Source organism: Monodon monoceros, unplaced genomic scaffold (assembly GCF_005190385.1).
Source record: "Monodon monoceros isolate NGI ecotype Baffin Bay Population unplaced genomic scaffold, NGI_Narwhal_1 Super_Scaffold_6, whole genome shotgun sequence".
Taxonomy (NCBI): Eukaryota; Metazoa; Chordata; class Mammalia; order Artiodactyla; family Monodontidae; genus Monodon; species Monodon monoceros.
Window position 1 is genome coordinate 37,573,113 of NW_021703783.1, and position 17,737 is coordinate 37,590,849.

A 17,737-nucleotide genomic window follows, 5' to 3' on the forward strand; every position below is an offset into this window, starting at 1 on the left:
AAGAAGAAGAAGAAGAAGAAGAAGAAGAAGAAGAAGAAGAAGAAGAAAACTGCTTCAAAATATACACATGTTTTTAAATGCTTGTCATAAAGAAGGTGGCTGACTCTAACTGCAATAAGGAGTCCTAGCTGCCCTTTGGCGGTCTTGAAAGTAGGACAAATTCCCTTTTTTCTTGTCATGTTAGCCTGCCTTAAGAAAAATTCAACAAGTGGCTTTTCTAGGACATCCTTTAAAGAGGCAACTGCCATTGTAGGCGTTTGTTCTGGGTTCCACCTCTTGTGGTTCAAGGTAAATTATTTCAAGTCTCAGGACCTTATTTCCCACAGTTCCAAATAAATACACTTGTTAAAAACTTATTTTTGAAAACTCTTTCAAGGCACTATTGGAATAGAAAATATTTTGTTCTAAATTGCTATATGAGCACAAAATATCCCCATGCCATTATTATTTGTAACGTGTAATTTGTAACTGGACCAAGATAAATTCTTCAGTATTACTGGAATCCTAGCATAGCAATCAGGAGTTAGACTGAAAAAAACCTAAGGTTTGGTTATATCTGAATTCTTTTCTCTTTACTAATGTTGTGGACATCCTATATGCAGTGATTTAAAGCCCAAGCTCTGCGTGCCTAGAGCCCGTGCTCCGCAACAAGAGAAGCCAACGCAATGAGAAGCCCACACACCGCAACGAAGAGTAGCCCCCGCTCGCCGCACCTGGAGAAAGCACGCACGCAGCAAGGAAGACCCAACGCAGCCAAAAATAAATAAATAAAATAAATAAATAAAATTTAAAGCCCAAGCTCCCCTGGGCCAGAGTAGATATGCAACACTTCTTTCCCTAAAGCATTGTAAGACTCCGACAAAAGCCCCATGTATAAGTATGTATCTAATGTACTGGTAATTCTTAGAAGACCCGGACTGAATGAAGCATGTTTTTGACTTTGCTCATTTTTGTACAGCTCACATGTACAGCAGAAGTCTCAAGTCACAGTATTACAGAATATTAGGGCTGGAAGAGGCCTTAGAGATGACCCTGTCCATTCCCCTCATATTGCACACACAAAGCCTGGGGTCCAAGGAGGAGAAATGCCTGTCCAAAGTTATATTGCCAAAAATGGCAGAGCACTGGCTCTGTTAATAACTCAACATGTTTGTGGCGAATTCTGAAAACTGTCAACTAGAAAGTAAGCCTCTCCTCACTTAGTAATTTTTAGACCCATAAAGACCTGTTTACGTAGAGGTTAAATTTTTAACTGTCCACCCAGGAAAAAGATTCCCCACCCCCCCCAAAAAAAAACCTAGCAGGGGGAAGAAAACTTAAATATGGATCCCAATGTTTAAAATGATTTTTAAATTAATTAATTAATTAATTTATGGCTGTGTTGGGTCTTCGTTGCTGTACGTGGGCTTTCTCTAGTTGTGGTGAGCGCGGGCTGCTCTTCATTGGGGTGCGTGGGCTTCTCATTGCGGTGGCTTCTCTTGTTGCAGAGCACAGGCTCTATGTGCGTGGGCTTCAGTAGTTGTGGCACGAGGGCTCAGTAGTTGTGGCTGGCGGGCTCTAGAGTGCAGGCTCAGTAGTTGTGGCACATGGGCTTGGTTGCTCCGTGGCATGTGGGATCTTCCCGGACCAGGGCTCGAACCCGTGTCCTCTGCATTGGCAGGCGGCTTCTTAACCACTGCACCACCAGGGAAGTGCTTAAAATGATTTTAAAATGCAAGAGGATGAATCTTCATCTCTAATTTTGTCTACCACCACCACCTTAGTACCACTTAGTCCTTTACTATGTGTATGTATTCCGTATTATGTATCTCATTTAGCCCTCACAACAGTGTATCCACCTATGAATTATATATTATCCCCATTTTATAAGGGAGGAGATTTAGAGACATTAAGAAATTTGCTCAAGGAGCCACAGCTAGAAAACAAAACAAAAAAAAGCCAGAATCCAAACTGAAGTAATCAGGACTGCAAAGCCCTTAAACATAGTGTGTTTCCTCAGGGGCAATTTGCTTGAATATGAGGAGGTAGGGAGTTAGAGGAAGAAAAATAAAGGTACTTCGTTAATGAGTCATATGAAAACAGAATCTAAAAGTAAAATGCCGGGCTTCCCTGGTGGCACAGTGGTTGAGCGTCCCCCTGCCGATGCAGGGGACGCGGGTTCATGCCCCGGTCTGGGAAGATCCCACATGTCGCGGAGTGGCTGGGCCCGTGAGCCATGGCCGCTGAGCCTGCGCGTCCGGAGCCTGTGCTCCGCAACGGGAGAGGCCACAACAGTGAGAGGCCCGCATACCGCAAAAAATAAATAACTAAATAATAAATAAATAAAATAAAATGCCTATTATTTGAAAATTACCACACTGAACTATTCCCATCCAGGTTACTAGTGACTTATTTTTCTTTTTTTTTTTTTCACACACACACTGTATTTTATTTTCACAAGAGATAAATAAACTGACACCAAGCATTGTAAATGGATGACCACAACAAAAGCAACAATGATTGCAATTACCAAACATGAAACACACTCATACTATGTCATAATATTGATATTCAGTCCAGTAATCCTCCACTGTAACAGCTCCTTTACTTTGCAGTGAAAATTGATTTGTGTATTTTTGCCTCTGAGTCCTTGTGGGATTTTTTTTTCAAACAGAAGGTCACAAAGATTATAATCATCCGCATCAGTTCACTCAGTCCCGTGTAATTCATTTTCTTTTTATCTTGATCTTTTGTTAGCACTTTTATGAGTTCATCAGTTTTCCATTAGAGTTCTGAAAATGCTTATTCATTCGGTTCAGCAGTATAGTCAGTTTCCAGAAACCTGTACTTGTCGGAGTGTTTTCCATGGATTCCTTGAAGATGAAACACTTTTATAGGAACATTTTTGCAAAAGCATCAGAGTACACCCAGAACTGTCTGTAAATTACTAGTGACTTCTATGTGGCTAAATCCAGTGGTCATTTTTGAGTTCTCTTGCTTGGCCTATTGGTAGCATATGACACTGCTGATCACTCCTTGCTTGCTTTCCAGTACCTCACACTCTCAGGTTTCCTCCTAACTCATTGGCTGTTCCTTCTCAGTGTCCTTCATGGTGTCTGCTTCCTCTCCCAACTCAATCCTTGGTCCTCTTCTCTCCTATTTCTACAGTCATTCCCTTAGTGATCTCACCCCATGTCATAACTTTAGGATGGAACTTAGAAGTATATCTCTACCCAGATCTCTCTCCCTTGAGATCCAGACTTTCATATCTAGCTATGTCCTGGGCGTCTCCACCTCTACGTGGACATCAACATCTGGACTTAACATGACCAAAGACAAACCGCTCATGTCATCCCCCTCCAAGCCTACCCCATTCCCAACATTTTGCATCTGTTGATGGCAAAACCATCTTACTCAACCAGGCTAAAATCCTGGAGTAATCCTTGGCTTCTCTTTCCCTCACATGTGAGCCTTCAGGAAATCTTTCTGGCCCTATCTTCAGAATGTAGCCAACTCTAACGACTCTTCACCACTTCTTCTTGCTACCACTCTGGTCTGAGTCTCCATCATCTCTCAGAAGGATTACTGCAGTGAGTTATCATCCTGCTTCTACCTGTGCCCTCCTATAATCTATTCTCAACACAACACCAGAGGGATATTAAAAAAAAAAAAAGGTAGTCAGGTCATGTCCCTACAATGTTTTGAACCCTACATAGTCTCCCCGTGTCAGGGTTAAAACCACAGGACTTTGTAGTGGTTTACATGAAGCTTCAAGATCTGGCTCCCATTGCCTCTCCAACCCTCATCTCCTACTATTCATCTCTTCCAGCCAAGCTGGCATCCCTGCTCTTCCTTCCAGGAACACTCTTGCCTGGGGGCCTTTGGTGCAGCTGCTCCATGTTCTGGGACCACTCTTCTCCCAGGTAGCTACTTTGGCTAGCCCCTCAGGACCTTCAAGTCTTTGTTCAAATCTCACTTATCATTAAGGCTAACCTTGACCATCTTGTTTACGTTGCAACCTCCTCCCACATTCTCCCTTCCCAACACTCTCATTCCACTTTACTTTGCGCTGTTTTTCTATAGCACTCGTCACCTTCTAACAAATTATATAGTTTACTTATTATGTTCATTGTTTATCTTTCTTCCCTATCCTCCTCTAGAACATTCACTCCATGAGGCAGAGATCTGTCAGTTTTGTTCACAAACTTTTTTCCAAGCACCTAGAAACTGTGCTAAATATATATTTGTGGAATGAATTAAAAAGTTGGAAAGCACTAATTAGACTAAAATATCTAGCAAGAGACTAAGATGCTAGTTATTCCAGATTTCAGAAATCCTGCCACACAATAGGTGCTCAATGAGCATTTGATGAATGAACTATGTACTGTAATTTAAAAAGGAATCTCTGCACATATTTCCACAGCCTCCATTTTGTGTGGATGAGTTGGAGTGTATCTTGACTTCTGCCTATTCAGTATCCAAAACCTATTTTGCCTTTTTCTTCTTCAGGAAAAAGCCCTGCAACATATTCTACTATTCAGTCACTTTTGTTATCTTCCTCTCTTTTCTTTCTTTCTTTTTAATTGAAGTATAGTTGATTTACAATGTTGTGTTTCAGGTGTACAGCAAAGTGATTCAGTTATACATACATATACATCTAATTTTTTTTTTCAGATTCTTTTCCCTTACAAGGGAATTCCCTCCAACAGTCTGTAAACGCCCTTGCCTGGAAGCAATTGGGTAGTTCTGGTCTTTCGAGCATCAGCCATTTGTTGTTGCTTAGCCCTTGCAATAAATCTACCTGTGCTCCAAACTCCCATGTTCTAGTTTGTTTGGCCTCAGTGTGCCTGGGACACAGGAACTTGGGTTCCATAACAAGAGTGGTATATTTAGGATGAGGTAGTACAAGGTAGTGAGGGCCCAAGGGCAGCCCCACCACTCCAGCTGTGTGATCTTCAACTAGTTTAATTCCTCTAAGCCCTAGTTTCCTCATCTGTAAAATGGGGATAACTCACAGGGTTTGTCCAATGGATGAAATGTGATTAATATAGTCTGAAAAACAAACAACTCTGAATAGTACGCAATCGAAGAATAAAGGCTAATATTATAATGAACTGAAAAACAAAACAACAAACCTGCTTTTGCACCAAGTGGAAGGAGGTTGCTGTTAGGAACCACAAGGTTCATTTAAAAGAAGGTAGGTAAATAAATAAATAAATAAATGGATGAATAAATAAATAAAAAGGTAGGAAAATGAATAAAGAAAAGCAACAAGAAAAGGTGAGAAGTGCTCGCTTCGGCAGCACATATACTAAAATTGGAACGATACAGAGATGATTAGCATGGCCCCTGCGCAAGGATGACACGCAAATTCGTGAAGCATTCCATATTTTTATAACAAGAAAAATTTAAAAAAAAATGGTGAGAAAAAGGGCTTCGGGCCGGTTCATGGTAATTAGGACCTGGAATGGGGAGCCAGCCCTTCTCTCTTGGAAGTCCCTCAGCTGCGAGGGGAGCGGGCGCCGGAGCTCCGCGTAGGCCGGGCCCGCTGGGGAGCTGTTTTGCCGGGCCGCCCCTCCAGGGTCCGGGGTCTGGGGCCCCGGGGGCGGAGCAGGCAGCGGGAGGAGCCACGCTCCTGGGGCTCCCGCCGGGGCTCCCTTTAACTCGGTGCCTTTTTTCGCTTAGGCGTTGCCCCCTGACGCCTCCCGCACCCACTGAGGACTGTGCAGACGCCTCGCCTCCCTTCTCCTTCCAGTCACCGTGCCCACCCTCCTTTCCACCCCACCAGCCCGTTCTCCGGCCCCAGGATGCCCCCTCCCCTTCCGGGTTCTTCTGGCTTGTTCCGTAGAGTTCGTTTCGAACTTTTGAACCCACCAATCAGCGCCACGCGCCCCTCCTCTCTCCGCGGGCAGGGTAAAATCGGGCATCCGGCCGGAGACCTTGGGCTCGGAGGCGGGGCCGCGGAGGCCGGGGCGGGTCCGGTGCCCGCCCTTCCGACACGTGGCCAGGATCGTGGTATATAGGATCCCTCGGGGCCGTCTTCCCTCTCACTACTTCTCCCCCGGACTCCTTGGTAGTCTGTCAGTGGGAGAGCTTCGTGGACGTCCCCTTGCCTCCTCCAGCCCCGCAGAACCCTACAAGTCTCAGTCATGGTGAGTGGGGTCCCCGGGTGGTGGCGTTGGGGGGAGAGTGCGGAGTCCGAAGGGGCGTCGGGACCCCAGTCCACGTGGGGCCACGTTCCGGACGCCTCCAGGCAAACTGGCTTCTGGTGGCCTTGCGGAAAGCCGAGTTCACCCGGGAGACCCGTCTACCGGCTCGAAGACGCGGCCTGGGCACTGCCTTCGGTGGAAGTGGAAAGCCCATTTATTTGATCCTAGATAGAGGGCACCCATCCCCCCCAGGGCCCGCTACTGCCCCAGGAAGGCCAGGGAGCCTTCACACTGGCTCCCAATGACTTATGAAACCTGAAAATCCCTCCCATTTCCCCCAATGATCTCACTTTCCCACTGGAGCATCTCGTGTGCTCCCGCATGGTAGGCGTTGCCTTTCCAGCGCCCTATGACTCGCTGCTGAGTCATCTGTGGCCAGACTCTGGCGAGAGCTTTCAATTGCACCATCCTCACCTGTTGTCGGGCTCTGGGGAGCGCTTCCGTTCGCACCCATCCTCACCTGTGGCCGGGCCGGGGTGGGGTGCGGTGGGGGGAGCGCTTCCGTTCGCACCAATCCACCAGGAGGGATGTAGGCAGGCTCCTCCTTTGAAGGGAATTACTGTCACGTTGTTTAATCCTGCATTTCTCGTGTTAATTTAGTGGGGTGTTTATAGCTGAAGCTTTCTACTTACAGGTTTAAAAAAAAAAAAGTCCACAAAGAGAGATTTTCTTATAAAGTCACAGAGTAAGCTAGTACTGACAAAGTATTCTCAGTTTTAAAGAAACTTCAAATTACACACAACTTGAGAATTTTCTATATAGCTTCCAGAGGTATTGGAAACAAGTATCTGAGGAAATATCTGTTGGAAGTCTACTTAAAGTAGGCCGTGTGTATCAGATGTTTCAAAATAATATCTTTTTAAAAAGCAATGCAGTGAATAAATAGTTACCTCTTTAGGGACTACCACAGTTATCAAACGTATGTATGACTGTAACAACTTGCTTGAGTGCTTTTTACCAGGCAAGACCAAAAAGGTAGTGGTAAAAACGTGTTTCAGAAAGCAGTGGGGTAAAACAACTATACCCCAATGAAAAAGAAGAAGAAAAAAAAAAAGAACGTAAGAAGTGGGACTGTTTAAAGGGCAGGAGAGCAGCAGTAGCAGCAGACCTATTCAGGCATACACTGGTTAGATTAATAGTTTTTTTGTTTTTTTTGTTTTTAAACAAGGGACAGGGGCTGCTTATCCAGTTAAGGCTAGACTAAATGATTCCATTGTCTCACTTCATCTCCCGAGTGGCCAGGGGAGAGTGGAGGGCAAGCAGTGGCCACAGTCTAAACCATACCTTTGCACAATGAAAGAAACTCAGAAGGCTTCAGTAGAAGTGCTTCATTAGAATGACAGGATCATCTCAGATACTTTATCTCCCTGGGGCCTGGGGCTGTCACGGACAGATCTCTGGTTCTCTCCTTTCTAGGGCTGTGGAATGTCCAAAGTCCAGTTAAAGGTAAACATGATGCAGTTTTAAATAGTCATGGGTTCATTAGAACAAACAACTCCCCTTTCTCCCACGGCCCTAGAGCTGGGCAAGTAGAGGCAGGTAACAGTGAACTTGCTGAGGAGGTCAGCAGACCATGATTGTTTTATGGGGAGTGTAGGTGAGAAGGAGGGGACCATAAATCAAAGGTTGTGAGTGATTGGGGGTTTTATCTTGGGTTATGAAGCTAGGCCCTTTGAGATCTTAGGTGGTGTTGAATTTTCTTTAACTAGATTCCTATTAGCAGTTTTTAAAAACTTGAAACCCTCTTATTTGGAGAGAATGTAATGGGAGATATTTGGTGTGGATATGTGAAACCTCTGTCTCCAAAACCGCTAATCTGATTTATGATGGAAATACAATAAAAATCCCTTTTTTGTTTTTTCTCTTAAGTCTGTGGGTGTAGATTCTGTGTTCACTGCCTTATTTTACTAAGCAGAAATGAGTTTGGTAACATCCTAACATCGTTACAGTTGTGAAATTATAAGACTTTTCCCCCACGTTGCCAGAGATATATGTACATTCTACTAGAAGACAGCTAATTTCTTAAACTATTAATAAAGTCTTGGTGACACTTCTAGCTTTTATTACCATGTGTCTCCGTCCCCCTCCCAGCTTCCCCACCACTCTCCCCTCAAGATGCATTGATAGTGAAGGAAAATGTTTTTCCTTAAGATTAAATTCTTCCACAGGGTTAAAAGGCTGCCTCTGACCACAGTTTTTAAAATACAGGTAACTGCTGCTTATCTGGTGTTTTCTCCATGAGTCATATGGCTGTAGTTTGCTGGTTTAAGCTGGTTTTAAAGGGAGAGGCGGAAGCTCTTCTCTTTAAAGAATAGGATTAAAGAGGGACCAGAATGAGCTCTAGTTACACAGTCATACAGAGAATGAATCAGCTGGAAGGAGGAATTTTGCATGCCTTTAAGGAATCAGAAGGCATATTTCCCAGGAGTTGGGGAAAATCTCTTGCTAGAGCAGCTTGTATCATTCTGAAGGTAGAAACCTGACCTTGAACATCTAATGTGGCTACAAAGCGAAGGTCTGGTCTCTGGTCTTGCCTAGTAGTTCATTAACATATCTGTGGTTTTCCAAAGCATTTTCTCTGAGTTAGGCTGTTGCTTGTGAAATAGTCCCTGGGCAGGAGTGGCCTCCAGAAATGTGCTGATCTCTTCTGAAGGTTAATAGTCATTTACAGTGAATCATTCCTAAATGTCCCACCTGATGTCATGTTCTGACATTTCCTTTCTTCCTCTCACAGCGTGAGTGCATCTCCATCCACGTTGGCCAGGCTGGTGTCCAGATCGGCAATGCCTGCTGGGAGCTCTACTGCCTGGAACACGGCATCCAGCCTAATGGCCAGATGCCAAGTGACAAGACTATTGGGGGAGGAGATGACTCCTTCAGCACCTTCTTCAGTGAGACAGGCGCTGGCAAACATGTGCCCAGGGCAGTGTTTGTAGACCTGGAACCCACGGTCATTGGTGAGTTGACCTCAGTAACCCCAATGAGATCCTGGGGGTCCGGAACAGGAGGTGTATCCTGGGGGCTCCATTGATGCTCTGGGGTCAAGCAGACTTGTGCAGGTTGTTAGTGATGGGTGGCTGCTTCATTTTCCTTTTCCAGATGAAGTTCGCACTGGCACCTACCGCCAGCTCTTCCACCCCGAGCAGCTCATCACAGGCAAGGAAGATGCTGCCAATAACTATGCCCGAGGTCACTACACCATTGGCAAGGAGGTCATTGACCTCGTCTTGGACCGAGTTCGGAAACTGGTAAACACAGTACTTTATTTAAAGTGGATGAGAGTTTTCTCTTACAGTTTTGAGAGACCAAACTGCAAGAATCACTCTTTGCACACTAAAATGAACTTTATACTGCCCACTAAATAACTGGACTTCTAAACCAGAGGGTCCTGAGCTATGGGACAACTATGTGGGGTGGGGATAGTGTTCTTTTGCCTCTTTCTGTGTCTTACAAGGCAGATTTGGGCAATTGCTCATTCAGTGAGGGCAGTTTACCTGAAGTCAAGGTGAGTACCAGGACACCTTAACCGTGTTACTGACATTTAAGACCATTAAATATCCTTGTTCATATTAATCAGGCAGCTTCCCAGCTTCAGGCCGAGACATCCCTTTTTAGGTCATCCTAGTCACAGTGAGTAGGTGGCTGACTGACATGTAACTAGTTGATCAAATTCATAAAAATTGGGCTGCTGACATGTTATTACAGAAAGTTCATAGCAAAAGAAGCCAGTGTAACACTGACTAGAAATAGCTGACACTGGGAAATTCCATCAACACTGAAAGTGGAGTCAGTGGAGCTCCCTTGTTACAGAAGCAAGTATAAGTCATTGGAACTTTGAAAGTATTAAGATATAATCACAAAAAAGCAGTACCCTCGTTTTTGTACTAGAGCTCAGGGCAGTGTGGACGGGCCCTGTGGCAGAAAAATCTAAGGCAACTATTCACATCGGTAAAGTTGCTAAGTGTTCTGTTCGCATCATTTTAATTAAGAGTCTGGCAATCAGATGACTCTGCTCCTTAGGCATGTGGGCAGCTTGTAAGTAATTAAAAATCAAGAATGAAGGCCTGGGTGGAATAGCTTGTCGGGAAAGTCACATTATGCTAAGCCCAGCAACAACTGGTCTATTTTGAAAAGAATGGCCTTACATCATTCATGGCTTCATACTTTTTCAGATGTTTATCATCGTCTTCCCAGCAGAACTGGGCTAATGGTTCCTATGTTTGCAAATCAAGCTTCAGCTACAAGTACTGACTTGGAAATCAGGACCTGCCTTTAGGGACAGGTAAACCTAGTAAAAGCCATTGAGGGTTCTGGAGTGAAGTTCATTAACTACCAAAACAATTGCATTTGTCCTTGGTGTTATTACTGTGTCCACATGAGGCTTAATGGGTGAAATTGGTAGACTAGGGCCTGCCCTGGCATTGATCTCATTCAGAGTATGGACCCACAGGAGAAGTGAACTAGGGGCTCAGTAGAGAATGTCCACAAATCTCTGGGCACCTTGAGAAGTGAAGACTGTCAACAGAATACTTTGTTTGAAATGACAAAATCATCCTTTCATACAATAGTCAGAATAGCTCAGTTAAGTGGCGGAAAGCCCCAGTGACACAGGGACATGGAATTGTGACAGTAAATCGCCTTTCCCAGAATGAATAGACTTTCTGATAACGAGTGCTTGCTGTGCTGAGCACTGTTCCGGATACTCATTTAATTCTCAACAACCTGAAGTAGGTTACTATTCTCCTCATTTAATAAACGAGAAAACTGAGATTAAGAAATGAATTTGGTCAAGGTCACACGGCAAGGAACAGGTAGAGCCAGATCCAGACCCGGCCTTACTTCAGCACCAGGGCATTGGATCTTGGCTATTCTGTTGTGTTCCAGCTCAGAAAGCAGCTGCCGAAATCTGTAAGACATCCATTGTATGGGGCTGGTGGTCCCAGGCCTGCTGTTGGTAGCTCTCCAACTGATAAGAGGTTGCCTTTGTTCTGCGGTCACAGCAAGGGCACCAGAGGTTGCCCTCCCAGTCACCAAAACTTGAGCCCTGCATCCATTCCAGACCTCATGATTCCTCTGCCTGCAGAAGTGAAAACAGTTCATTTAAAATAGCCTTTTAACAGATCCCCTCCCTCCAGCTCCCAAGAGTTGATTGTGAAAAGTTTCTCTGAATCACTTAGCACTTAGAAGCTCTTTAGGGCTGCTTTCTTAGCAGATACTGTTCAGAGGATTTTTTTAAAGATCTCAGTCAATGTAATTATGGAATTCAAAGAAGTCATTGCACCTTTCACCAAGGCTAAAATGAAAACTCCTTTCTTTCTTAGGCTGACCAGTGCACAGGCCTTCAGGGCTTCTTGGTTTTCCGCAGCTTTGGTGGGGGAACTGGTTCTGGGTTCACCTCCCTGCTGATGGAACGTCTCTCTGTCGATTATGGCAAGAAGTCCAAGCTGGAGTTCTCCGTTTACCCAGCCCCTCAGATTTCCACAGCTGTAGTTGAGCCCTACAACTCCATCCTCACCACCCACACCACCCTGGAGCACTCTGATTGTGCCTTCATGGTAGACAACGAGGCCATCTATGACATCTGTCGTAGAAACCTCGACATTGAGCGCCCATCATACACAAATCTTAACCGCCTTATGAGCCAGATTGTGTCCTCCATCACCGCTTCCCTGCGATTTGATGGAGCCCTGAATGTTGATCTGACAGAATTCCAGACCAACCTGGTGCCCTATCCCCGCATCCACTTCCCTCTGGCCACATATGCCCCTGTCATCTCTGCTGAGAAAGCCTACCATGAACAGCTTACTGTAGCAGAGATCACCAATTCTTGCTTTGAGCCAGCCAACCAGATGGTGAAATGCGACCCTCGCCATGGTAAATACATGGCTTGCTGCCTGTTGTACCGTGGCGATGTGGTTCCCAAAGATGTCAATGCTGCCATTGCCACCATCAAGACCAAGCGCAGCATCCAGTTTGTGGACTGGTGCCCCACTGGCTTCAAGGTTGGCATTAATTACCAGCCTCCCACTGCGGTACCTGGTGGAGACCTGGCCAAAGTACAGCGAGCTGTGTGCATGCTGAGCAACACCACAGCCATCGCTGAGGCCTGGGCTCGCCTGGACCACAAGTTTGACCTGATGTATGCCAAGCGTGCCTTTGTTCACTGGTACGTGGGTGAGGGCATGGAGGAAGGAGAGTTTTCTGAGGCCCGTGAGGACATGGCTGCCCTTGAGAAGGATTATGAGGAGGTTGGAGCTGATAGTGTTGAGGGAGAAGAGGAGGATGAAGAATATTAACCTGTCTGCTGTAATTTTACACTCTTGTCTTGGGACTGTCTCATTTGTGTTCTGTGGAGCTGCCCGTTATGGCCTTATCTTGTCAATAAAAGCGATATTTCTGTTTTCAGTGTCAAGCTGTATCATAGTAAATATTTGCTCTGCTTATTCAAGGCCCGTGTGGGATGGAGGAGGCTGGCGGTTTCCATCTTATCATTTGCTCAGTGTTTCAAGTGGCTTCTGTGTACTTGTGCCATGGGGTTTGTCTATTTCACTTAGACCTGAATTGACGACTGGTTATAAAATCATTTTGTGAGGCAACGGGCTCACATTGGGCCAGTGTTTTTCAAACTTCAATGTGGATGTGAATCTCCTGCAGATCTGAATCTGTAGGTCTGAGGTGAAGCTTCAGATACTGCCTTTTTTCTGGTTTTTTTTTTTTTTAAAGCTCCCAGGTGTTCTTGGTCAGCTGAGACCGTATGTGGAGTATCAAGGGGGTAGGTAACATAGCTAATAAATGGTGGAGCCAAAATTCAAGTCACCAGCCAGGCTGCCAGAACTATTGCCGTCATTATTCATAAAATATTGGAGTCATATGGGAAGGGCTTGGAATTGTGCCGATTTATCCCATACTTAGCCAAAACCTCCAATGGCAGATAAGATTGTGCTTTAAGAAGTTACTGCTTGGGGACTTACCTGGTGCTCCCAACTCAGGGGGCATGGGTTCGATCCCTGGTCAGGGAACTAGATCCCACATGCCACAACTAAGAGTTCGAATGCCACAATTTAAGATCCCAAGTGCTGCAATGAAGACCTGGCACAGCTAAATAAATAAGTAGAAGTTACTGCTTGGAGAAAGTGGAGCAGGCCGAGACACAAAATTACAATAGTCTCAGGTTGTTATCGTGTTGGTCCTTGACCCAGTGTGTGTCATTGGAAATATTTGAAGTAGGGGAATAGAATAATAAGGAAACTGAAGGAATGTGTGTGTAAGGAAGGTTGGAGAGGAGAGCTCCCTAATTCGGACACTCTTCTGAGAACCTGTTGGAAGCAATGTGGTTCTTGAGCAGGGGCAGGAGGCAACTATGAGAAGATGAGGGTGGGGGAAGAATGCACATGAAAGTGTGGGTGGCTGGAGAGCTTGGTGACGTGCTCAGGGACTAGTGGTGTGGCCTGTAAGGTTGAACCAAGCAATGAAAAATGACAAGGATGATCAGAGGGCCAGGTCATGCCAAAGGGAGGAGCCAGCTTTGGTGCTTAGGTGCTGGCCTGAGAGGGGAGGAGCTCTCAGTGGTAGGAGCTGGGGGTGGGTGCAGATCCGTTCACCTGAGCTTATTCCAATGGTGCTCTGTTACCATCTTTCTTTTCCTCCTGGTGTTTTCACCCGTTACCCATTGCTCACCTCTGCACCCTTAGTCTTTAAGGAGAGCATTTTATTTTTTAAAATATTTATTTATTTATTCGGTTACACTAGGTCTTAGTTGGGGCAGGTGGGCTCCTTAGCTGTGGCATGTGAATTCTTAGTTGCGGCATGCATGTGGGATGTAGTTCCCTGACCAGGGGTCAAATCCAGGCCCCCCTGCATTGGGAGCGCGGGGTCCTATCCACTGTGCCAAGGAGAGCGTTTTAAAAATGAACATTCTGGGGCTTCCCTGGTGGCGCAGTGGTTAAGAATCCGCCTGCCAATGGAGGGGACACGGGTTCGATCCCTGGTCCGGAAAGATCCCACATGCTGTGGAGCAACTAAGCCCGTGCGCCACAACTACTGGGCCTGCGCTCTAGAGCCCATGCTCCGCAACAAGAGAAGCCACTGGAATGAGAAACCCGCGCACCGCAATGAAGAGTAGCCCCCGCTCTCCACAACTAGGGAAAGCCTGCGCACAGCAACAAAGACCCAACGCAGCCAAAAATAAACAAATAAATAAAATGCACATTCTGGGAATTCCCTGGCAGTCCAGTGGTTAGGACTTGGCGCTTTCACTGCCAAGGGCCAGGGTTCAATCCCTGGTTGGGGAACAAAGATCCAGCAAGCCATGCAGCACACCAAAAAAAAAAAAAATTTCTGTCTTGGAGCATAGCACAGCTTCCAGCCTGCGCTATTTCAGCTTTGTGCTTGGAAGGGTCTTGCAGCATTCATCATGAGAGCAACGGTGGTCTTATGCCCCGCAGGGCGAGGCCCAGCCCAGCCCCATCCTTGAGTACGGAGTCAGCTATTGCTATTCAAAATGATGGGCCACATTCCTTCTACAGCCTGAGCATGGGAGTTCCGGGGTGAAAATGAACCTTGGAGTGGCTGGTCACCCCAGCTGTACTCAGAGACCTTCCCAACCCGGGGTATCTGCTGATTGCCACAGTGCGAGCTCTGGAGGGAAGAGGACATTCGGGTGTGAGAAGGAACAGATAAGTCATCCAGCTTCAGCTGGGCATGATACCCCACAATACCTGAAAGGTCCGTTCTCTGAGCCCGCATGTACCAAGCTGGGTGCCCCGAAATGGGATTCAGGCCTCGCCAATTATCATCCCTCAGCCTTCAGAACAGGCTGGTGGAAACTAAAGAGCCTGAAGCCCCTGGGCCAGTCACCCGTGGCCAGTAGCGAGCCCCTCCAATGACCTCTGTAAGCCTTACAGGTGAATTCTCTTCTGCCAGGATGTGAAGAGGGTTGGAAGCCTTTAAGCAGCCTCTACGGTTTCGGGGGGAAAGAAGGTGAAAGAGTTTAGCTGAGAAAAAGTATTCCGGTAGAACAGAGCCTGGAGAATTGAAAGAGCAAAGGGCCAGAGGTTGAGGAGGGATCTGTCCTTGCAGTGAGGATTTCTCTCCCTCCTGTGCTGGCAGAGAGAGTGAATAGAAGTTAGCCTGCAGCAAGAACAAACATACCCCAAGGTCTAGGTCACTGCTTTGTGGATGACAATCATCTGATCTGCCCTTGAGCACAAATGGAAAGTCTGGGCTCAGAACTGCAGCCATTGCTGAGGCCACTGAGGCTTGATGGGGATAAATGGAGAAAGCCTAAGAGGGTACAGCTCCAAGACTGGCCAGGGCCCCAGATTCTGGCTGTGCAGCTTATACGCTGCCCTCACCTGACCTGATCCGTGGAGCAATCTGCTTCCACCCCACGGAGGCTGCCCACCCTGGGAGAGGCCAGTGGGCAGCCCAGCAGAGCTGAGGTTCAAGTTGGGGTGAGGAGGAGAGAATGGCTGCGAGGACCAGTGTGCTGGCTTGTCTACCTGTCATCCCAGGTGTTTGGGAGGCAGCCGGCAGGTGTCTCTGCTCCCGCGGGAATCTGTCAAACAGCCCGCTATCAGGCCAGAGGTGGCCAGGTGGGGTAGAGCTTAGAAAGAGCCTGTCTTCAGGCCTCTAACTTCTGGAAGGTGTGTGGCAGCCCTGCCTGGGGTTGTGGGAGGGAGGGGAGGAGGCTCTGTCAGGGTGGCAGGAAGACCCTTTCATGTCTTGGGTGTTGCATGATCTTCACAGCACCTGTGAGGTGAGGTCATCACACCCCTCTCCACAGCTGAGGAAATCAAACCTTGGAGCGATTAAGCATCTAGCTTAAAGCTACAGAGCGAGTGGCCGAACTGAAATCTGAGCCCAGAGCTCTGACTCCAAAGCAGCACTCCACTCTGCTGGGCAGTCTCCGAGCACCCTGAGGGGAAGCTGTCACCGTGCCCGGAAGCCTTTCCAGTTCTCAGGGAGAAGGGACACGGAGGCCAGCCCTTGGGTGGAGCTCTAGGTGGAGCCACCGTTGGAGAAAGGATATCTCGTTCTGCTATTGTCAGATCGCCTCCCAGGAGCCCCATTCCTGGGACCAGGCGGCAGCACACTGATCCAGGGGCAAAGTCAGCTGGTCGCCACTGTCCAGGCGGCAGCTTCCTAGTGAGGGAGCCTTCATTTCAGGCCTCCTTCTGATCTCAGGGAATCAATTCTCAGATCGTAGAGATACGGAGTCTCTCCTTGGTGGGTAGCTGCTACCACCTGGCTGGACTCGTGCAGACAGGACAGCTCTCACCTGGAGCGTTGCTCCCCTAAGCGCTGGGGCCAGGATGGTCAGCTTCTGTCCACCAAGGCCACAAGGTGAAGCTGGCAGAGATGACCCAGGCAGATGGCTCCTGCAGCCCACTGCCATGGCCCATCATTTTGAGTAGCAATAGTCACAGGACAGCAGAAGGTGAAGGGAAAATACACCCAGTGTGTTAGGGTGGGGAAGGTTCCCATCTTCAGCCCCGTGAAGAAAGAAAGTCCCCTTTGCTGACATCTTATTAGCCTGTCACTGCCCCATTCATTGCAAGAGACTGGTGTCTCTTGAGTTTGTCAGCCCTGATCAGGTTCTGGAAAAACTGTTCTTTCCTCCTCTGAGGGTCCCTCTGATTCTGCAGCAGGAGAAAACTATTCAGGAGCAGAGTCTTACAGAACTAGAGACATGTCTTCTTTAGTCATAATACAGGAAATGCTTTTGAACACTGGTCTCCCCACCAGAAGACTTCTTTTTCTCTCTCTTATAAAAAAGAGAACAGAATATAAAGCATTCCTAATTACATGAGAATTTTGTCTACATTCACAAATTAGTTTAATTCATTGGGGAGGTGGGTATAAGTACAATCTCATTGCTGTCACACTTCATCCCCTTCCCCCACTCCACTCTGTTCTTATTAAATATTTCGTTTGGCTCACTGGAGATGTCTAGCCCAACAGTAAACTAATACTGAAGTGTCTTTGACAAAGGTAATCATGGCCAATTATACCATTATAACAGTTACTGCAGTTTTTAAGTTTAATTCATTCATTATTTTTGAAGAACCTGTTTGGTGCAAGTCACTGTGCTGGGTTCAATAGGGAATATATTTAGCTTTTTTGTCCCCATCAGTTTTTAGAGACAGATCGCATAGGCACAGTCCTAATTCAAGGCAGTATATGCCGCATGTCAGAAGAGGTGGGCAACCGTGGCAGCCACTATCGCATATCTACCCCCAAAGCCATTCCCAGCTGGTGGTTTTGTTTGCCAGCGCACCCTCTGGGCCTCTCCACCACCAGGGCAAATCTCAGTCTAAGCTCATCAAGGTAATTCCAGTTCTCTTGCCTGGGACTGGTTAAGGAAGCAGCAGGTGATGCAATTATGCAAATGAGAGGGGAGGTAAAGTCTTCTGGATGGGGGTTGATGGGAAGATATTCTTGGAAGAATTTCCTTGCTCTTAAAAAGGAACACAGCGGGGCTTCCCTGATGGCACAGTGGTTAAGAATCCGCCTGCCAATGTAGGGGTCACTGGTTAGAGCCCTGGTCC

The 17,737-nt window shown here is 46.8% G+C and overlaps 1 protein-coding gene and 1 non-coding gene across 2 annotated transcripts; both read left to right on the top strand.

The window, feature by feature from the left end:
- Positions 1-5,266: 5,266 nt before the first annotated feature.
- Positions 5,267-5,373, top strand: LOC114886287. Its single transcript, XR_003791294.1, has one exon. It is a non-coding gene; the product is annotated as a U6 spliceosomal RNA (small nuclear RNA).
- Positions 5,374-5,947: 574 nt separating this feature from the next.
- On the top strand, positions 5,948-12,600 carry LOC114885106 (tubulin alpha-1C chain-like). The gene is made up of 4 exons (XM_029204484.1): positions 5,948-6,131; positions 8,923-9,145; positions 9,288-9,436; positions 11,510-12,600. The coding sequence occupies exons 1-4, from the start codon at positions 6,129-6,131 to the stop codon at positions 12,482-12,484; spliced, it is 1,350 nt and encodes a 449-aa protein (XP_029060317.1). The 5' UTR covers positions 5,948-6,128; the 3' UTR covers positions 12,485-12,600.
- The last annotated feature ends 5,137 nt before the right edge of the window (positions 12,601-17,737 follow it).

What these genes read in the sequence shown, in the direction of transcription:
- LOC114885106 (XM_029204484.1), top strand. An exon ending in CCTGGAACCCACGGTCATTG is followed by an intron (nt 9,146 to 9,287) that starts GTGAGTTGACCT and finishes TTCCTTTTCCAG; the next exon opens with ATGAAGTTCGCACTGGCACC. An exon ending in TGGACCGAGTTCGGAAACTG is followed by an intron (nt 9,437 to 11,509) that starts GTAAACACAGTA and finishes TTTCTTTCTTAG; the next exon opens with GCTGACCAGTGCACAGGCCT.